At 44.5% G+C, this 22,624-nt stretch overlaps 1 protein-coding gene across 3 annotated transcripts in view; it reads left to right on the top strand.

Moving 5' to 3' along the window:
• Positions 1-7,357: 7,357 nt before the first annotated feature.
• The window catches only part of KDM5A (lysine demethylase 5A), a 79,610-nt gene continuing 64,343 nt past the window's right edge, over positions 7,358-22,624 (top strand). The window contains exons 1-5 of one of the 3 annotated variants that reach the window (XM_090043396.1): positions 7,358-8,056; positions 9,619-9,696; positions 10,745-10,867; positions 13,353-13,523; positions 13,990-14,124. In XM_090043396.1, the coding sequence (XP_089899522.1) occupies positions 7,880-8,056; positions 9,619-9,696; positions 10,745-10,867; positions 13,353-13,523; positions 13,990-14,124 (684 nt within the window). In that variant the 5' untranslated portion in view covers positions 7,358-7,879. The remainder of the gene's footprint in view (positions 8,057-9,618; positions 9,697-10,744; positions 10,868-13,352; positions 13,524-13,989; positions 14,125-22,624) is intronic. The other 2 variants (XM_090043395.1, XM_090043397.1) reach the window with 2 other exon arrangements.

Below are 22,624 nucleotides of genomic sequence, written 5' to 3'. Positions count from 1 at the left end.
GTTTGAATGAAGTTGTGGCTGGCAAAGTCTTGGAACTCTGCTGAAGTGAATGTGCTGCTGTTATCAGAAATGATAGTGTCGAGCACCCCATGGGTTGCAAACAGCTGACACAGCTGTTATAGTGGCAGTTGATGTAACAGTTGAGACGATAATCACTTCAACCACAGTTAAGTTCTTACTTTGGAAAGGGCCAGCAAAATCAATGTGGATGAGTGACCAGGGTTCCTTTGCCATTTCTCACAAGAATACTGGTGCCTTCGGTGAATTATGATGTGTTGCTTGACAAATACTGCACTCCCTTACAACCCTCTCTATGTCATTGTCCATACCTGGCCACCATACATAACTTCTAGCCAGTGCTTCCATCCTCACAATGCCTGGGTGCGCTGCATGCAGTGCTGTCAGTAAGATTTAGTGTCTTGCTTCTGGGATTACAACGATTTCCCCACAAGGAACACCCCTTGTGCGCAAACAGCTTGTGCTACTGTGATGAAAGTAGCCTGAATTTCTCAGCCAATTTGTATGCAGGCCATCCCCTCTACACCCAGTTGAGGACACAGGCAAGGATAGGGTATTTTGCAGTCATCCTTTTGATTCGTGATCAGCCTGAAGAGGGGCTTCTGGCATGGATTCCAGTATGAGGACTTCCGCTGGCAGGGGAGTAGCACAATCAGGTATTTGTAATGGTAGGCAGCTCAACGCATCAACATTTGCAAATGTTTTCCTAGGTTGGTACACGAGTGTATAGTCATGCATTTAGCATGATGCTCCTGCGTTGCATATGGGGAGACAAAATAGGAGGAGTTGGTTTGTCCCTATTAAAAATTCCAAGAAGGGGTTTGTGGTCCATTTGGATTTTGAATTTGCAGCCATAAATATAATTGTGAAATGTTATTATTCCTGCAATGAGTGCCAGCACTTCTTTATCAATCTGTGCATAGTTCCTCTTGGTTGAAGTCATTGTGCTTGAGTAAAAAGCAACGGGTGCATCTGTGCCGTCAGGCAATGTGTGGCTGAGGACAGTGCCAACACCAAACGATGAGGTATTACAAGTAATGGACAGTGGCTTCTGCTCATCATAGCGAACAGGGACAGAGTCTGATGTCAGCAACTTCTTGGTGCCCTAGAAAGCTTCTCTGTGCTGGTAAGTCCACTTCCACTGAGCTCCTTTATCCAATAAATGATGAAGGGGCTCTGCTATGATGGCTTTGTCTTTCAAGAAGATGTGATAAAAATTGCGAAGTCCTAGGAAGGCTTGAAGATCCTGTCTGCATTTTGGTATAGGGGCATCATGTATTGCTTTTACCTTGTCTTCAACTGGTGAATGGCAAAAGCATCAATTAGACATCCCAGAAAGCTGATACTGGAAACTCCTCGTTGACAGTTCTCTTTTTACTGATACCTGCTTTATCAAATCTCTGTAAAACTTCTCTGAGTCTCTCACGTTATGGGATTCTGCTTCAGCTGCCAAGGCTTTTTCTTGTGCAGTAGCCAAGGTCAAATGTGGTTCAGAGAGCAGGTGACGTTGGATTGCTTAATCTTGAACCCCACAGATAAGATGGTTGTGAAGCAGGCCATCCAGATCACCAAAATCACAAAATTATTCAAGGCAACGGAGCTCAGCGAGGTAATTTGCTATGCCTTCATTAGCCTTTTGGTCCCATTTAAAAAAATGAAATCTTTGCAGGGTAACAGATGGCCTTGGACAAAAATGTGCCTTTAGCAGGCCAATTAGTTCAGCATAAGACTGTGTTCGGCAAGGCAGGTGCTATGAGGGAATGCACAATGGTAAATATTTTGGCACCACAGACTGTCAGGAGGATCGCATGCTTTTGTTCTGGGTTTTCCACTTTGCTGGCTTCCAAGTAATAGGATAACCTTTGAGCATAAGAGTCCCAAGAAGCCTGCTGTCTAGCATCACATTCTTCTATATGACACAATGTAGCCATTTTAACTAATATCACTAGTAATAGAGAGAAAAAATAAAGAAAAATAACTTCAATCACAAAACACAGCCTGGTCTCAGAGTGATGTCCTCACAATCTAGGGGTGTCTTTTTAGCAAGCAATCCCATCCCCATTGTCAGAAGCTATGTTGTGAGTTCTGCAACAACACTCTGGACACTCTTGTGTTCAACTAAGAGTTATTTATTATTATAACTCTCTGGAATCGTATCCAGGGTGGAGCTTAACAATTGCCATAGTATGTATGCAAAACTTATACTTAACCCAGCCCAGTCCTGGTGAGTGAGAGGAACCAAGAACATAACCCCTGGCTCCTCGAGACAGTGAAAATGGAGTCCCCGGTGCTGCAAAACTAACACAAAACCAGCTGAACTCTGTAGTGCTGCAAATGAAGGCTTTGGCCTTAAAGGAACAGTACAAGGAAAATATAGTAAGGCACAATGTAATCAAAATATGTACACTCTACTTTTATTCAGCATTATGTATACCCTGGTACTTTTTACATGATGTGTATCACTTCATAAATCCAGCATGCTTGGCACCTAGTGTTTGCTGGAAATCTGAAAATTCCAGATTTTTGAATAAGTGAGGCTGGGGCTAGGGAAGGGGCGGAGGAGGGGCATGGTGCAGCTCAGTGGCTACAGGCAGGTGGCATCAGCAGTGAGCAAAGCAGAGGGAAATGTAAGTGGGTGGGAGGTGTGAAGGGTGCAGCTCTTGCTGCTTTATGTACCCTTGGAGGGCTGCGGGCTGTGCCAGTCTCTTCCTGGGGGAAACATGCCCCCAGATCTGCACACTGGATGAGAGCATGCTGCCACTACAGGCTGGGGCCGGGCTCTTCCCTGTGCTTGGGGCAGGCAGCAGATCTCCACTCTGGTAGATCCAGGGGCACATGCCCCCTGGAAAGAGCCTGGTGCAGCTCCCCAGCCTGCAGCCCTCCCCGGGTGCGCATAGCAGCAAGAACCATGCCCCTGCACCCCACACCCTGCACCCTCCACTTTGCTCCCTGCTGCAGCCCTAGGAACGGCTGATGCCACCTGCTTGCAGTGATGGATTTTTGAGAATCCCCAGACTTGGACAGTTTCGTAAGTTTCTACTGAAAATTTCTAAAATAATACTTTTTTTTTTTCCAGCTGGAGACCCTTGTCCAATATTTATTCCATTTTGCTAGGAGGCTGTTTCTTAGGTTGGGGATGCTGTTATGGCAGAGTATATAAACTCAGCCTAGAAACCAGCAGGGAAAGCATTAACTTGCCATGCTAATAGGAAGAAGAACCACACTGCCTTGGCTGTACTATCTGCATGGTAATAGGTTCAGTCCTCTCTGGGGAGTTGATTAATACAATCACTATGATGGGAACTCCTTAGGTACATAACAGCAGGCAGATGGTGGATCATTTACTGTAACTTCATCAGAAAAACAAAAGGCATATGCAAAGGTTGATGCAGTTATAAAAAGCCCAAGGTACAAGTCCTGCATGAGTCCTTTCATATATCATGAGTTATATAGATGTTACTTTTGCATCCCACAATGAGTGTTTACTGTTATTTTACAGTCTTAGTCTAACCATGTCAGATATTAAAACTTTGACTTTCCTGAATGTGTGGGGAAAAAAGTGCCAGTTACTAAATTGTAGGTTTGCTTCTAAATTATTTTCTTAAATGGTTAAAGGCATTCATATTGCTCCTAATCATCCTAACTTACTGAGGAAGCTGTGAGTTTTATCAAATAAATGTCTCAAAATTCCATATCCCATCACCACCCCCTGCCAAACCAGTAACAAAACAAACCTTGAAAAGAAAAAAAAGGGGGGGAGAGGCGGGGATGAACAGAGTGTTTTTATTTTGGCCCAATATTGACCAGAAAGACTGAATCAGAACTGAAGTGTTTCCATGGGATAGGTTATTCCCTCTCTTTCCAGGAAAAGGAAAAGTACAGACAGCTTCAGAAGAGCAGAGAAAACATGTTTAGGACAGGCTAAAAACCTGAAAAACCATAGTCTAGGTTTCAGTTGGCTGGCCCACTACTTATCTGGAGCAGAATATTGAGGAAAGAAGGGAAAAAAAGACCTACAAAAACTGACAAAATGAGACACTTTCTACTGTGCCTATTCTACTTTACTCGGGGGTTTTAAAGTCCTCAGTCCACAAAGAATTGCTCTGCTGCAGTCTTGTCCAGAGTTCTCTAATTCGTCTTATTAATCCAAATATCTTAAAACCAAAACACCCCTGAACAGTGGCAAAGTCTATCAACAAGAGACCAATTCTCAAAACAACAACTCTTCTATTAGGCTGTTTTTAGCATGGACATGATTTTAGACTTGTTTTTAATGTTCCATGGTAATAGTCCATAGGCATTTAATCTATTACAGTATCCCTCCTGGGCATCAGTCATGGAAGAGAGGGAGGGAGGAGTGAAGGTTGGTTCATCTACACATACACCTGGTTCTCAAGAGGCAAGGCAGCTGGGCAGGATCACCTGTTTCTATCTCCCCTCCCCCGCCCCCACGGAGCAATAGGGAAGTTTCTTGAGATGGGAATTATGTTGTTTCACCTTCTAGGCAGAGAGAACTGGTAACGAGCATCAGTGCCCTTTGTACTCCCCACATTCATTAGGCTATGTGACAGTCCTGGAAAAATAACTCCCTGTAAAAATGGTTTAGTCAGTGCAGGTAGCATTGTCTATAATTAAAGTTGCCTTTTAATTTTAAGATTCTGTTTTCAATTGCTTATAACTTTAGTGTTTGAGTTGAAACCATCTGTTCCCTATCTCTAAAGTGGAAAGAACCACCCCCCCCCATGCTCACAGGGGTGTAGTGAAGATAAATTCATTACCATTTGTGAAGCACTCAGATACTTCTGTGGGTTGAGAATAACAAAATATGGAATTAAGTGAGCACTGCAGAAGGCAGGGTAGATTTGGACTAACTGAAGTGTGCACATAGGTCAGAGACTGCATATGGAGTACTACAGGGTAACTGACCAGATCTCTAAGTTCTTTATTTCTCTCACTGCTGATTGCCTGAGAGCTTTAGGTCTTCTCAATTTGATTTCCCTTTAATCTACATACAAGTAAGGTCTACTGTATAAAGTTCTGCTGGGATAACTTTGAACATACTCATACTCAAGGTCCTTTCAAAACAGCAGAATCACCTCTTCTGTCAACAGAACTGCCCCCCATCTGTTGAGTAGGGAAAGTGTTCTGCTGTTACCCAGCCAGTTGGAAGTATGTGTAGACTCTCCTATACCTTCAGCTAGCTGTGGTGGTCCATTTAGCAGCAGGTGCCTTCTCAGAATTGACTTTGCACTCTGGCAGTACAGCTGTGTTGAGCCAGCAGTAATGTGTATATGCAAGTGCTCTTGTTGCTTGCTGGTGACCACTGCCATTTATGACTACAACTTCTGGCAGTAGAAACACTAATATAGACAGTTTATAAGAGAGTAGATAGGTGGTAGGACCCACAATTGGTTCCCTCTTCCTTCAAAATCTGTCTTTTGTGGGCTGAACCAAATCTGTAAGAGGCTGTGAGGGAGGGAGTGTTCAAAGACCTTGTCTTTGTCACCAAGATCAAATGAAGGCCCAGAAGAAAGTGTGGTGGGGCTGCTGGCAGCTCTCCGGCAGAAAGCAATAGCTCAGCATTTAGGGCTAGATTGACATACCTGCCAACAAAACTCACTACATTGGACTGACTCTTCAGTTAACTGGGATAAAACTCGGGACTGGTCAAACCACAGCAAATCAGGAAAGCTGGCATCTACGATTGCAACAACTATTATTCTTTGCCATAAGAAGGCTCTTCCAGGTCACGTAGATGTGGAGCACTGGTAACCTTGTTGAAACGTGCAGGCACTGTGAGTGGCCAGGGGACCAAGGAGAAGTTGAAACAGCCATAAATAGCTGGTTGTGTTTCTGTCTGTCATGAACTAATGTGGCCTTGGGCAACCTATTTAAGAATGCTTTGCCTTAGTTTTTCATTTATAAAGTGGGGTTTTGAGGATCAGTAGCAGCTTGTACATCACTTTTAACATATAAAACACAACACAAATGCCTTAAGATATAGGCATATATTTGGCACGAGCTGCAAACAGAACACATGGCGCTTTTGTCTCTTTTACTTGCATGTGGTCAACTCAAAAACTTCCAGACTTGTAAGAGCCGAGACTTCCTCTGCAGCCAGTCTCCAATTTGCCTTACACTAGTTTCCTGATCATCATTGGCAGCCATGAGTCATGGGAGACCATGGGGATTGAACCCTTGGCAGGGTACCAGGTACCACCACAGCTTCTTAAGTGGCTGAGGAATCTGATGCGTGACAGGCAGACCCTCTGGCAAGTTGCACATACAAACTTGGTTGAGCTTGCACTAGCATGCTGGGTACGATCTTGTCTTCCCAGTCTCGAACACCTCTTCTCAACCTCACTGTTGACCCTCTCCATCTCAAAGTGATGTAGGCCCTGCTTCAGGACAGCTTTCCACTCGAAGTGGTCCAAAGTGACTGATTCCCAGTGTTGGCCATCGGTGTGCAGCTCACTAAGGTTTTTCTTGCAGACATCAGCAAAACAGAGCTTGGGCTGTCCAAGCTGATATTTGCCAGTGGCCACCACACCCAGAGCATGTGCTTGTATGTTTCCTGATAGAGAAAAAGCCTGTTCCTCTCTTGAGGAGCCATGGAATTGAAGCGAACAATCGCAAGCAAATGAAAATACTGCTTGCTGGGATCAGCTTTATGCTTTTAAAGGAAAAGACCTTTCCTTCAATGGCTCTGAGGAGAGCTGGACAGAGAGGTGAGGGAATTGAATGGCCTGCTGAGTGCACAGGAGGCTGTTTGCTGCCTTTATCCCATGCGAGGCTGCACAGAAGCCACAACGAGGACAGTGACAGGGGTCCAGGTGTTGTGGGAAGCCAGGCGGCTCGGGTTACGCGTGCGGGACCAAGCACTGGGCCCTGAGGAGATCAGGGAGGGGCTCAAGCAGAGGCTTGCAAGGGCAGTCTGCACAGGGGCAGTAAGGAAGAGCTGTCAGGGGGCGTGGCCTGAAGGGGCGGAGCTTGTAGTGGCGAGGCTCTGTAGCTGGGGTCTATGAGGAAGTGCCCTCGAGAGTGTGGCCGGGGGGGCGGGGCTTATGGACTCGAGGCTCTATAGGAGGTGGGGGCCTGCGAGTAAGGGGTCTTGGGGCGTGGCCTATGCAAGCAAGGCTCTGTCGTGGGGTCTGTGAGGAAGGTCCCTACAGAGCGTGGCCTGCAGGGGCGGGGCTTATGGACTCCAGGCTCTCGGGGGGTCTGTGAGGAAGGGCCCATGGGTGTGTGGCCCGGGGGGGGTGGGGCTCCGGGAGCGGTCGGTTCTCTTTGCTATAAGTTCGCACAGACAATGGAGTAAATAGCATCTCAGCACGGGAAGTGAATCCCTTCAAATGCTTCACACATTCCTCCGCGCCGGAAGTAGAAAGGACCGTCCTGCCCTTTCACAGAGGTCGCTCTGAGGCAGGGACAGAGAGGTGGGGCAGCTGGCCTGCACTTTGCCTGAGCCTCTGGCACGTGGGGCGGCGGGGAAGGGCGAGTCTGTGTGCGGTGTTGTGGACAGGAACTCTTTTTTTCGCTGTGGCGGAGGCACACTTCAAATCTACTTCCGACGAAGCACCGCAACTGCCCACGCGTCACTTCCGGAGAAGAGAGAGAGAGGAAAAGAAAAAAAAAAAAAAAAAGTCCCGAAGGGGAAACAAAAACAAACGGGAGGAGCTGCTGCCGGCTCCCCTCGACCCAGCCGCCGCGTTCGGCTTCCCCCGCCCCCGAGCCCCGCCGAGGATGCGGCCCGGCTGCCCCCGGCGCTGAGGCCCCGCGGAGAAAGCGCTGCCGCCCCGAGCCGGGCCCCGCGGAGCTGGTGCCGGGGCCCGCCCCCCCACCTCAGCCCCTCGGCGCCGCCATGTCGGGGGGCGGCGGCGGCGGCAGTGGGTCGCGCTACGCGGCGGAGTTCGTGCCGCCGCCCGAGTGTCCCGTCTTCGAGCCCAGCTGGGAGGAGTTCGGCGACCCCCTCGGCTTCATCGGTCGCATCCGCGGCCTGGCGGAGAAGACCGGCATCTGCAAGATCCGGCCCCCCAAGGTACCGGCGGGCCGGGGCCGGGGCCAGTTGTTCGCCCTCCCCCCGGGACAGCGCTTGGGGCATGCGCCCCTCCCCCACCCTCCAACCGCTGGCGGGGGCCGTTGGGCGATCCGTTGGCCGGTGCCGGCGCCCCTCCTCCTCCCCCCCTCCTCCCCAACTGCCGCTGTGGGGGGGGTGGCGTTGGGCCGTCGATTGGCCGGGAGCCCTGGTGCTGTGTGAGGGGTGGGGGGAGATGTTTCCCTCTCCCCGTGCTGCTTTGGCTCAATGCACTTCTTTTAAAAAGCAAACATTTAAATGGGGGCAATGGATGGGCTGAGGATTGGAGCCACCTGCTCCCACAGGAGGACTGGGGCAGAGGTGGGTGGAAGGCCCTTGGGACCCTTCCCCAGACACCCCCAGGTCTTCAGCCCAGGGTGGGAAATAAGAGTAAATCCGAGGTTTAGGTGGCGGAGGGGAGGGAGGAGCAGCAAGGAGGGGGCATGAAGGTAACCAAGACCCAGCGGCTGAGGAGCCATTTTCGCTTCTGCGCTGTGGGTGGCTGCGATCTGCAGAATGGGTTGGGGGGGGGGCAAACCTGACTTCACCTCCACGAGCTGCACTTCCCAAGTGAAGCAGAGACTGTCACTTGTCTGGTCCTCTGAATTCCAGTAAAAGCAGCTTGTGATCTCCAAGCAGCTTGGCCCTTGCATGTTTACTCATGAGTTGCCTCGCAGGGGTGGACAGCCAGGCTCATTTTAAGATTTACTATTAGAACTGAATTAGGTGCCCAACACTAATCTTACCAATCCCTTATTCTTCTCTTGGCAGGTAGAAAGTAAATATTATACAGTTCTGGTTGGGGCCTTTAAGTGCTGCTGCAGTTCAGATAACTTTTATTTTTCCTTCTCTGCCTGAAATATTTGTGCTTGTTTTATTGTAGGGACTGGCAGGTATGCTGTGTATTCTCCTCAGCTATTGCTTAGAAGTATTCAAACTAAATTAGACTTGCTTGGAAGTTAACACCAAGCTTGAGGGGCAGAGCTGACCCTATCCTTATCCCTGTTATAGTGTATTCCTTATTATGTGCCTAGCATAGCTCGCATCTGTATGTATGTCTTATCTCAAATGCTGCAATTTATTTGAAGTTAGCTATTGGTAAGATTTTTTTTTTTTGGAATATCTGTATCTAGAAAATATGGACCTTTTCTAAAAATCCTACAAGGTGGTAGCCCCAGCCTATGTCTGCCTTTGACAATGTGCTCTACATTGTAATACAGTCAAGGTGGTATAAATCTGAATGTTCACCCTTTATTCAACATCTCCATTTTCATAGGCTGTATGGTCAGGTCAGATGACAAGCTTTTATTTAAGTAAGTATGGGGGAAAGCTTATTTATGAAGTTGTTCTGGTTTTAAAAAACAGAAACTTCTGTTGCAGGTCAGAGTGTTCAAAACCCTCAACTTGCTATTTCTGTGATTCACTCTTTGGTAGTTCTTAAATTTTGGGGAGTTTTTTTTGCATTTGTGGAAGAAGTCAAGATTTCTTTTAAGGTGTCAATAACATGTCTGTCTCTCTCTCTTTAGGACTGGCAGCCTCCATTTGCATGTGAAGTACAGAGTTTTCGTTTCACCCCACGAATCCAGCGCTTGAATGAACTGGAGGTGAGCTTTTTCCACTGTTGACACATGTCTGTATTCGTCCACAAAGCAATAGGTTTCCTTGCTTAGGATTTGCATTTTGGCAGGTTTCTGGATGGGAGGCATTCAAAACCCACTGACTACATCAGTGTTTGTAATTGGCATTGGCAGTGTTTGGATAAAATAACTCTCTAAGGCTTTGAGAAAAATCTGGTTTTTATTTTAGTACCCAGAATAACTACACAAGTTTTTTGCACTCAACTGGAAATACGGAAAATGAATGCCAAGTACCATGTTGTGTAGTAAGAGCAGTCAGTGTCTAGCTCTCAGAACTCCACAGGCACTGAATAAATTTATTTTTCTTAACATACTGAAGATCTTGCCCCAAATTGCCTAATACTTAACTGCCATTATAATGTCCTGTAAAACCTGAAATAAGCTAGTGTTGTTTTTTATGGCTGTAGTCACAATAGGTTAATTTGAGTTTAAAAATAAATCACAAGAGCCTTTTTTAAATTAGTGTAAGTCCTGTGATGTCCATGTTTTTCCAAAGAGCTCGTTTTTTTTCTTCACAGTGGCTCATAGAACCTTACTTTTCCAATATCAAAGCAGCATATGAATTTTGGCTTGTAGATGTGCATTTTTTGTGCAAGAAAGACTGCTGTTGGCTTCAGAGATGCTTAAGGAGACCTTCTTATTTACAGTAGCTTATATTGCAATTCATCTCCTAATTAAAAATATTTTTCAGTTCTTGTCCAAAATGCTTATTTTTAGGAGTTTGCATTTTGCATATTTAGGATTTAAAAAAAGAGAGATTGTTTTGGGTAGGAACTTTGTCTTTTTAAGATCTCAACTATAGAAAGCAAAGAACTCTTTCTTTTTTTTTCCAAATTTATGGCAAATTGTTCCTGTTCACATTTCTGCTTCTTGCTGTCTCACACAGCCGAGGAACAGTAAATTATCATATTATGAATTATGTTATAAGATCCTGAATTGTGTAAAGTTTTGTCTCACTTTTGTCTAGGTTTCTTTTATGTTTTACATGCTTCTTTGCTATTTTTCCCTATTTTAGGCAATGACCAGAGTGAAGCTGGACTTCTTGGATCAATTAGCAAAATTTTGGGAACTTCAGGGATCCAATTTAAAAATACCTGTGGTGGAGAGAAAAATCTTGGATCTGTATGGTTTGAGCAAAGTGAGTAATGGGGCTCCAGGTTTTGATGAGGCAAGGGTTTACCTGTTTTATAAGAGGGTGCTTTCTTACTAGAAAGACGGTAAGCAGTATGTTCATGAAAAACAAGGAGGCAAGACACAATATTTTCAGCCAGTAACTGTGAAGAGAGCAGAAAATTTACAAGTATGGTTAGTTATGATTGATTTAATTGCCCGTCATATATCAGGAAAGTTCTCCAAAATAGATGTTATCTGCCAGCTTATTTCTCTATGACTCCCCTAACCTTGTAAGGCAGAGCTGCAGGACATAGTACTTTGCAAGGCTAAGAGCTTATTTACAGTTGATATTTTCTGAATTGGCAATTCCTGAACACCTTATTTGGTATAAGGTTCTGTGTGGACAATCTTAGTCTGGGCCTTATCCTAAGGCCAGATTTGTGCTAGAGACTTGCACTGATTTGTTTATTTATTTTTTATTTTAAACCTTACGGCGGGTGCAGTGTTTTGGCAAAAAGAATGCTTTCAGTGGTACTGTCTACATAAGGAAGGTTTACGAGTAGGCTTAGAGGCAGACAATTTTTTGGTATATGCAAGGGATACAGAAGTGTGCCTCTGACACTGTTGGAACAAAGGACCAGTTTCCAGTTGTTTACCAACATTTACTTATTTCAGATATGATGAAGGTTTAAGAATGCATTGGCAGTCACAGGTGTTAAAGGTTATGCTTTGAAAGACTTTTTCCTGACCGGCCTTATGTGCACTTTGTAGCATATATTGTTGTTGTTGGCTTAGCTTAGTTGACTTTGAAAAACTTTTGAGATTTATTGTCTAGTCAGCCATAGTTTGTTGTGGACTGATGTAGTATATTCTATTTACTGCTACTAGAAATGTTTTAGCCATGAACATGAAATTAGAGGGGGACCTTAGTTCTGCATGAGATAATATTTAAGATGTTTGACTACTTAAAAACATGACTAATATGCTTTTAGATTGCTAAGGTTTTTTAAGTTTAATCATGCAGTTATGTGCTAGGTGTTCTCTTCTCATGGGTATGCTGTGAACTTAAGCAAAGATTTAACTTTTGCTATATATTGATTTCTGTAACTAAGTTGGAAAATAGCTTGTTGTAGTCATGTCAAAACAATAAGCGAGCAAATAAGAGGAAAATGCAGTGTAATTAAAATGTAATTTAACTTTTGTTAACATCTTGGCAGTACAAAGCCATGAACTTGAACTTTTTTTGCTTAAGCAATTACTATATTTTATTGCATATCTTATGCTCCAGAATATAAAAAAGTTGAAAAATTTTTAAAAAATCTTTCTGTGTAGTAAGTAACTAAGTTGCAGTAGATTGGGAAATGAGCCTGCTCATTGTTTTGTTCCCTGTAGATTGCTGTAGGTTTTCGTTTCGTTTTTACCTGTAAGTGGCAGATTCTGCTCTTATTTTTGTTCTTTTTTCCTTTGCATATTATGTGCATTCCAGTTTTCAGCATCTGTTTTTTGGAGAAAGCATATGTGCCACTGCACTTAAACTAGTCAGTTATGCTTCTGGTTCCATTGCAGTGACATGCTACTTGTTGTGTTTGTGTTTTTTGGTAGTCCTTGGAATGTTAGGTGTACAATTCTTGGCTTTTGTGAGGAGGAAAAAGGAACTATTGTGCAGCCAGTTGTGTAAAAGTACTTTGAATTTTTAAGAACAAATTAAACAAAACCATGGATGATCCTGTATGGAGTTTTAAGCTTTTTGGCAATGATTTTTTTTTTTTTTAAAAGGAGAGTAGGAGAAGAAATTTGGTCAGTGTTTCTGAGGAAGCATCTCCAGTGCCACTTTGACTTTCACTTGGTGACAAATGGTCTGTTATTTTTCAAGTTAAATAAAAACTAGTTGTTTGTAGTCAATGACAGTTTACAGTGTAAACTGAAAGACTAAAACCAAAATGCAGTAGTTTCTTTTCTTGTTATATCAGTTGTGCTGCAGTAACAGTCAGTATTTCCTTTCAACTGTAGTCTTTTTTTTCCATTTTTGGCTTCTCGCAGAATTTCTGTGCTCTGTAGAGTCCAGAACTTCCAAGACTTCACTCTACCTGGGATCTGTTAGAATTGGCTCTGCTCCTGACCAGACTTGTTTTTTTTTCATCGTGCTACAGGTTTGGGGAGAGCTGACTCTTAGTTTATTCTGTTAGTGGGTTTGTACAGTTTCCAGCACATCAGAGGTAGTGCTTGTTGAACTCTTCCTGCCTCGGACAATATATACCTTATATTCATGTCTCAGCACTGGGGTTCTAATAAATGTATTAAGTGACTGAAACAGATGAAAGCTTATTTGTTGAAGCTCTGGCTCTGCAAGAAGAAAAATGCCATAATGACAGGACTCTGAGGTACAGAGAACTGTCAAATGTTTCATCTGTTGACTCAGCTCCTGGTTCATATGCAGTGGCAAGAGAACATTAAAAGTCTTAAATAACTTTCTTTTCTTTTTTTCTTTTTTTTAATTAACTTTGTTTCAGATTGTTGCCAGCAAAGGAGGCTTTGATGTGGTCACTAAAGAAAAGAAGTGGTCCAAAGTGGCTAGTCGGCTGGGATACCTGCCAGGAAAAGGCACTGGATCACTACTAAAGTCTCACTATGAACGGATCTTGTACCCTTATGAGCTCTTCCAATCTGGGGTCAGCCTTATGGTGAGATGCTTCGCTTTCAAAATAGAAAGATGGTACCCAGGCTGCACAGGGAATGTTGTCATTATTGTATTGTAACAGTTTAAGGTTCTGAAAACAGTTTCTTTAAGAAAAACAGTACTTATTTGTCTGTGGCATTATGGAATTAGAAGATGTATTGTGACTGAGTGTATCTACTATTTATAGCTATCTCTTTCTAGGTGTGAGATCAGTCCTACTGGGAGGGGAAAAAAGGGAAAGAATGATGTACTTGTTTAGGAAGATGTCTTTATTTCTCTTGGCTAGGCGGCTGTGGCGATTTTGTTTCCTTTATTTCTCACTGCATGGATTAATTTGCACAAATAGCATGTGCAGTACACTGTGACTTCGCTGATAGTCCCATTCCTCAGCAAACAGGATGATTAGCCGATCAGAGAGTTTGATTCCCTGATCAACTAGCCTGGTATCCTTCTGTGCTCTGATCCCTTAGGGTATCCAAAAGCCAAACTTGGACCTTAAGGAAAAAGTGGAAGCTGAGGACCTCAGCTCTGATGCCCAGGCTTCCCCAAAGCAGGGTACAAGAATGAATGTTGCGCTGAAGAGAACCAGACGCGTCAAGTCCCAGGTACCCATGTTGCTTGGCTGCTATAGACAGAGTGCATTTATTCCTTGCACCAGTGCAGTAGCATTGAAAGTGCAACAGCCTTTGTCTGGCTGTGGGAGCCCACTCAAATGCGCCACAAGAAAGTAGTCCTTCCACCTCCTCCCTCAGTTTTTTCTTCTAAAATTCAGAGGTGTGCGTCTCATCAGCCTGGTCCACATATGGAAGTTTCCCTGGCTGAAATGAAAATTCTTTTAAAACTGATTTTAAACTCTTTGAACTTTCACCAGCCTCATGTTGTCTTGTATCCATGAAGCAATTTAAAGGCCTTTGTCTATTCGTATATCAGTCCACATGAAGCTTTAAATTGGGATTTTTAAGCATATGTTTAGTCAAGAAATGCAAGCTTTTGTGTAGACAAGGTTTTACTTGGTGGGGAAAGTGGGGAATTAGGCCTAGTAATCCCAACATTGAGAATTTTTTTCTGAAAAATTCTCAGGTGGAAAGGCTAATGCTGAGTAATTGCTGGCAGCTTCTTTGCAATTCCCCAGCCTTTTCCCTTGAGAATTCTTCTTTTATGTGCATTAAATGTGTTGTTGCCTCTGGAACGTTTAGTTTTCTAATAGGCAGTTTCAGAATTCTGTAAAAGATGCCTAATAACTTTCCCCTCAAGGAAAACATACCATGTCAAATGCCAGTGTATCAGAAAATGAACTTGCAGTCTTGGCTTGACTTCTGCTCTTTTTCTTTCACTGCAGTCCTTTAAAGCAAGTTTTTTCTGCTTCTGATAAGTGAGATGCTCACTGCAAAGAGAGAATTTCCTAGGGTTTTTGGCCCAGGTCCATGTGGCATATTCCAGTGGCTCCTTGCTGGTCAGTCTGTGGGGCATGAGTGAAAGCTGGGTATTTTAGTTAATTAAAAAAGGCATGAAGAAAATAGTAAAAGCTAACTTAACATTCTGCAGTTCTTTTCCTTCCTAATGCTGTTAAAACTTTTCTGTCTTTCAAAGTCCACATCTCAGGTAATTTCATTTTCTCCCCTTTTTGCTGCTTATAAAGGCTAAGAGCACCTTGGTTCATGCAGTCAGAATTGTCTTCATCATATCACTTCCTGAGGCAGACTTGCTAATTTTGCATTATGTAACTATATGCGATCATATCCACCGATGGTCCTAGGCTGTGAAAATTGAAGTTCATTTAATAGGGGTGCACTGATAGGAATTTTTGGGGGGCTGATACGGACAGCTAATTTTTTAACGAGCCATGTTGGCCAATACTGATCTGATTGCCAATATGCAGCTTGGAGAGCAGTATCCAGCTGGTAAGTCTGTTGTAGTGGAAGAGAGGGTGAGGGAAGGGGCTTGTGGGGGTTAGATCTAGGCCCCTTCAGTGAGGGAGGGAGTGGGGCTAGGGCAGGAGTGGATGCTGCCCAGCTGGGGCAGGGCATGGGAAGGAACCATGAGTGGCTGTTCCAGAGCATGTCCCTGCATCTGTGAATGGGGTGAAGGCAGGGTGCTGCTGTGGGCTGGGCTGGGGCTGCACTTGGGGTGGGCGGCAGCAGCACTGGGAGTAAGGCTACGAGGTGGGGATGGGAGCTGCAGCCAGCCTAAAATTCACCATAGCGTCCCCCTTCTGAGTGCTGCCACTGCCTACCCCAAGTGCAGCCCGGCCCAACCACCAGCTGAGGAGTTCAGCACAGCCCCAGCCTGCAGTAGCAGCTTGTCCTCACCCGGTGCACAGTTCCAGGGGTGCATGTAGTGGTGGGAGCCACCCCTGTCCCCGCACCCCCCGAATGAGCTGCTTGTGGTTCTGTCCTGTTCCCTGCCATGCCCTGGCTGGGCAGTGCCTGCCCCAGCCCCACTCCCATTCCCTCCTTCACTGCAGGGGCCTCAGTCTGTCCCCTCTCCCCCTCCCTATTCCACCACAACAGGCTTAGCAGCTGGACCTGGCAGCTCTCCATGCTGCCGGACTGTGCTCCTAGCCACGTGTGAGCTATGTTGTGGCTGCGCATGTGTGCGGGGCAGTTATTGGCCACATCAACCAAAACGAGCTGATTGCCAGTGCTATCAATTTTCCTTATAGGTTCCGATCTGATGTGGGACCGATGTATCGGTGCACCTCTACTCTTTTAGTGATGTTTAGGGTTTGGTCAGTGTTTGTACTGAAGAGTCTGGAGCATTGCAGGAATGTAGAGTTCTTGATCTACTGTAGTGGGTGTTAAGTTATTGTGCCACTTCACTACATTAAGATCTTGTCATTCTGCACAAGAGTTCCCAATTGTTTCTGTGACAGAGTAAGTCTGTCTGGACATGTGTGGCATTACAGGAAGCAGTCTCAGTGAAGCCAGCAGGAACTTGTGGGTGGCAGAACAGAAACAGGTCAGATGCAAAATGCTTGCAAGGGCAGCAGTAAAAGCAGTTAGCTCTTTACTGTAAATAATTATATATACATAATAATGAGTTGTTTGTGCACCATGAACCTCCTCAAAATACCACATGGTACCAGAAGTGGGATGTACACCATGCTGGAGGACCCAGTGAAAGAGGTAACACAGAAATGGCTGCTACAGAGCTTGTGAGACTGCAAGTAACCCTACCACAGCCCTTGAGACTCCAGGGGAGTGCTAAAAATGCCTGGAAAAGGTTCAAACAGCTATTTGAGGTATATATGAAAGCCATGGGGAACAGATAATTGGAAGAAGAGCAAAATATTGCTCTGCTCTTAAATTGCAGGCAATGAAGTGCTGGATGTTTAATGTCAACTGTACAGAAGGGGAAGAGGGGAAATAAGAAAGGCTTGAAGAAATAATGAAAATGTTTTGAAAGTCATTGTGTTCCTAGAAAAAATATTACTTGTAAGAGAGAATTTTCAGATAAGGGCAGAAAAGGAAAGGAAAACAATGGAAGAGTTTGTCACAGCTGGATGAGTCACTGGGTGGTCTCTGTACATTAGACTGACACCCCCTGGTGCAGCTTGGACCCTGTGTAACTCATAAATCCTTGGGTCCAGCCCATATACCTCATGCCAGCCTGGCATGCTGTCTTGAATCTGGCCCATGTGCCGTATGTTTAACACCCCTGGTTTAAGGTATCTGTGAAAGATTGTAATGGAGGGACCATTCCAGTGCTAAGAGAGTGCACCTTGACTCTTAGATACAAAGGTAAAACAACAGAACAGGACTTCATGGTGGTACACGGAGGAAAGCAATTAGTTTTGGGTTGTACACATGTGAAATACTTGGTCTTATTAAGAGAAGAGGATGCATGTATACCATAGAGAGGCTGAAAGGTGCCGCTAAACCAAACTTCAAGGCACTAATTGCGTCATGTGACGGTGTATTTGCAGGGAATGTGTGTGTCCCAGTGACATACAAAATATGGTTAAGAGAAGATGCAGAACCAGTGATACATGCCACAAGAGAAGTCCCATGTGCCTTAAGAAAAAGACTAGAAGAGCTACACAAAATATGGCAGCAAATGGTACTGTTAGGAGAACAGAAGAAACAAGTCAATTCCCTAGTAACTATAGAAGAGAAAGTAGGGGGACTATGACTGTGTTTTAAACCCAAAGAATTTGAGAAAAAATAAAAAGAGAATGCTTTGACTTACCTAGAAGAAGTAAGCTATTGTTAGAGGTGACAAGAAACAAGTTCTTCTGTAAACTGGATGTGTTGGTAGGATTTTGGCAGATTCCTTTGATCCTTAGTAGTTCCAAGAGCTGCAGCTCTCAGCACTTGGAAGGTACTGCTTCCTACTCTTCATAGCCCTTTTGAAGTATGCTGAGCTCTAGAAGTATTTTATTGCAAAAATGAGTCATGCTAGAAGTTCTAGTAGGTGTAAAGGTCTATGTTGGTCACATCATAATCTGGGACAGCAGTGCCACTGAACATAAGGGGGACAGAGAAGAGTATTAGTTATTGCAAGAATTACCAGTGTTAATTTGAGTAAAAATAGTTGTCAGTTTCAGAGAACAAAAATACTGCATTTGGGTGACCACTGGCCTCAAGAGGAATCTTACCTGATGACTCAAAGGTTCTGGTGATACGGAACATGCCAAAACCTGAAGCTAGAAAAGGATGTCAAAGATTGCTAAGACTATTGCATTATGTAAGCAGCTTTATCCCTAACTGTATAACTCGCACAGCTCGCTTAAAGCAACTTTTCCATAAAGGCATTTAATGGGTCTGGATTCTAGAGCATGAAAGTGAATTTAATGATCTAAAATGCATATTGACATTAGCCCCACTGCTACAATTCTTTAACCCATTAAAAGACATCAGACACAGAAGCTTCATAAAATGTGTTGGAAGCAACAATATTATAGCATCATGAAACTGTTTGCCAGTCTCATGTGCATCTGGGGCTATGACAGCTGCAGAAAAAATATATGCACAGATTGAAAAGGAGACCCTTGGCTTAGTTTATGGATGGACAAGACTCCATAACTTACTGTGTGGTTGGAGATTCACTGCAGAAACAGATCATGAAACACTGATTGAAATATTCAGAGAAGCACTTTGAGATGTGCCCCCAAGGATTCAGTGATTACATCTTAAATTACAAAAGCATGATGTGACCCTGGAGTTCCAACCTTGATGCCACTTAGTGATGGCAGACACTTAAAAAAAAATATTACCCCTTATCAAACAATTCACAATCTGATCATCTGGAGCAAATTATAACCATATGTATGAACATGATTTAAAGCATCATTCAGTCTATAGAATCATAGAAAGACAGAATTGGAAGGGACCCCAGGAAGTCATGTAGTCCAACCCCTCTGCTCAAAGCAGGATCATCTCCAACTAAGTCATCTGAGCCAAAGCTTTGTCTAGCCAGGCTCCTTGTTCTGTCATCTGCAACTACTGCAGACAATCTAGCTCCATCCTCTTTTGAACCCTCCTTCAGGTAGTTGAAGGCTGCTGTTAAATCCACCCCCTCCTCGTCTTCTCTTCTCTAGACTAAATAAGCCCAGTTCCCTCAGTTTTTCCTCATAAGTCATGTCCTCCAGCCCCCTCAACATTTCTGTTGCCCTCCACTGGACTCTCCAAATTGCCCACATAGTTTCAGGGCAGGGCATGACTGAATGCAGTACTCTAGATGTGGCCTCACCGGTACTGAATAAATGGGAATAATCGCTTCCCCTGACCTAATGGCAACATGCTTAACAATGCAGCCCAGTATGCTGTTAGCTTTGATGTTAGCCTATGACTGTTCTCAGTGGTGGCAGTTAACAGAACAAGGAGCAACAGTCTCAGGTTGAAGCAAGGGAAGTTTAGGTTAGATATTAGGAAGTTTTCTTACTCGGAGAGTAGTAAAACATTGGAACAGGTTATCTAGAGTGCTGGTAGAAGCTCCATCCTTAGATGTTTTCACAACCTGGCTAGACAAAGCTTTGGCTCAGATGACTTAATTGGGGATAGTCTTCCACGTTTGCTGTAGTTATAGAATCATAGAAAATTAGGGTTGGAAGGGATCTCAGGAGGTCATCTAATCCAACCCCTTGCTCAAAGCAGGACTATTTCCACAGTTAAAAAGGAATAAATGCAAATGTGGGAAGATGCACAGTGGGCAGTTAAAGCTAAGCTAATCCCGGGGGAGTTCTATGTGTAAAATTGCATGGGTGCGTAATTCCCCGGTGCATAATTTAGGCTTTGCTTGCAGGGACCCTGTGTTAGAAGCTGTGAAACTGGCTTCATCATAGCAGCACACAAGTTAACTAGTAGGAGCTTGCACATGAGGCAGCCTGGCAGTTTGAGGGTTGCTAATCCTTCAGCGCCATGTCCTGAGGGGCATTGCTGGACTTGATGATCTTGTGAAGTCTCTTCCAGCCCTAAACTCCTGTGAATCTGTGAGTCACCTCCATCATATACTGTGATCAGAGATGAAGGCCAAATTGTAAAGGAATTCCAGACATCTGCTCAAAATCCCTGGCAATGAGGATGATATGAGTGAAATAGAACCAGGAACACTGGTTGGAACTAATCGGCAAGTTAACCCAGAATCTGCCTGAGAGAGAGAACTTGAAAGTACAGACAAAGATATTGATAAACAGGGCCTGTGATGCAGTAAAGCTGGAAGATTGCCAAAATGTCCAAAGAGATTTTTTGAGACTCATTAGTTTGAGTGTTTATAATAATTGATTTCTTAATGCAGTTACTCTAGTTTGGAATTTTATAAAAAGGGGAGTATGTGACAGAGTGTCCAGGAAGTGTGGCATTCCAGGATACAGCCTGGGTGAGACTAGCAGGAACTTCTAGGTGGCAAAACAGGAATAGGCCAGGCCTTGCAAGGCCACAAAACCTTTGCAAGGGCAATAGTAAAAACTGTTACCTCGTTATTGTAAATAGTCGTATATAATTTTTTTTGTCTGTAATAGAGTTATTTGCATTCCACGGGCTTAATCAATATACCACAGTTCTAGTAAAATAATATTGTTCTTCTGTACCCCCCAACACTATTTTGTAGCAGTTTCTTCATTCCATTTAAGAGGGGAGAATTTCAATGATGAGTGAGTGATCTGTTGTACAATATGCAGTGCTCTTTATTTTTTTTTCTTTACAAAAAATGACACTTATGAATTCTAGTCCCTGGGGAACAGTCCATTCCCTTAATCAGGAGAAATTCAAGTAAATAGGTTTTGACATACAGCAGAGGGCCTTATTGAACTCATTAGACTAGCTGTGGAACTGGGTTTCAGAGCAGAGGCCTGTCTTTCATTCCCCTAGTGAGAACTTCCCCCCCAATGTCCCAAATCAAAGGATTTTACAGAATGTTGCAGACTTCAAAGAAGCACCACCACAGAAATTGAAGCAGAATAATTTCTATCACAGTCAGGCCTCAAGATATGTAAGTCTTCATAGTGTAAAATGAATATTTAGATTTGTACCAGAAGTCAATCGGATACCCTTCGGAGCACAAGTAATAATGCCTCACATGTGAATGTACAGTAACTAAAAGTTAGGGTGTGTGAAGATTCAGGTGCTGATTCAATTCAGAGGAGATTTGGCTTGATTTGGTGGCCAAATCTCCAAATCCAAATCGAATCAGGGGACCAGTAAAAATGTCCAAATCGATTCAAAGCTCTCTGGATCTTCGGAAAAGATTCGGAGAGCTTCAACAATTCCAACAGTCCCCGCCCACTGCAGCAGAGATCTGGAGCTGGACTCCATGCTGGTAAGTAAGGGGTGGGGAGGGGACCATGGGGGGGACCCCTGCCAGGCCCCATCCCTGCCTGCTTCCCCAGCCACACCTCCGACCACTGCCTGCTCCCCAGGTTCCCCCTTCCCCTCCCCCCCATGGCTGCCTTGGCTGTCCCAGCTCCTGGTGTTTTAAAACTAAGCCCAACTCACCAGGTGCTGCTGGGGGGTGGGGGTGATTCCCTGCTGCTCCATGCTGTGTGGGGGGCTCTGCCATGAGCCCCCCAACCCCTTTCTTCCCCCCCCGCCACTCCTTCAACTCCTCCTCCCCCATGGCTGCATTGCTGGGCCCAGCTCTGGCCCTTTAAGAAAATAAAATGAGAAAAACCTCAGGATTCACTGGCTCCTGCAGTGGCCTCTGGTCTCTGGGGGCTCGTGGCAGAGTCTTCCTTGCGGGTTAGTGGGGATTGCCCCCTGCTGGGCAGGAACTGATGAGTTTGGGGATTTTTCTTTTTTTTTTTCTCTCCTTAAAGGGTCGGGAGCTGGGGCAGACAGGGCAGCCATGGGGGAGGCTGGGATAATGAGGGGGGAGGGTTGGGGGGCTTGTGCAGAACCCTGCATGTGGGGGGCAGCAGGATCTCACCCCCCCCCCCCGGGTCCTAGCAGCACCCAGTGAGTCTGGGCTTTTTTTGTTGTCACAGGGCTGGGCAGGGCAGCCATTGCTGGGGCTGGGAGAGGAGGCAGGGGATGGGCCTGGCTGATTCGGAGATTTGGCAGCATCAGAATTTCCAAATTGGATTCAATTGAATTGATTCAGGACTGTGATTTGACTCGCCGAATCGAATCACTGTCCCCTGAATTGACTGAATCCAAATCTGAAGCAAATATTAGCTGCTTTGCACAGGCCTACTGAAAGTCTCTGTATTCTTTCCTGGCTCATGCTCTCGGTTAGGTCTATGTAGGGTGTACTGCAGTAATCCTAAATGCAGGTAGAAGGTATAACCGATACTGGTGGACTGCATCTAAGCAAAGTTTCTAAATAGGAAACAGTTCTTTTTAAAAAAGTGTCCTGAAATAATAAGCTAGCTACAAATGTGAGATCAATGGAAAAGAGTGTGGATCCAGTGACCAAAAGCCTATGAAGTAAACCTAAGAAACTGCTTATAGAATGCACTAGTACAAGAGTGCCATTTTTCAGGAAGTCCTTTTTTTTTTGAGGTATTGGAGGGAAGTTGCCAGAGAAGAAAGAATTACAGTCCTCTAGTTAAAGAAGGCTTGGAAGGCTTTGGATAGTTTAATTAAATTACAACTGACAACAAGTTCCCTGAAATAAAACAGAAGGACAAGAAGGATGCCCTTTTTTGTGAGCAACTAGTCAGGCTCATTT

This window comes from Crocodylus siamensis, chromosome 4 (assembly GCF_052110815.1).
Source record: "Crocodylus siamensis isolate JL-2025a chromosome 4, ASM5211081v1, whole genome shotgun sequence".
Taxonomy (NCBI): domain Eukaryota; kingdom Metazoa; phylum Chordata; order Crocodylia; family Crocodylidae; genus Crocodylus; species Crocodylus siamensis.
This window is presented reverse-complemented; position numbering and strand designations above follow the sequence as displayed.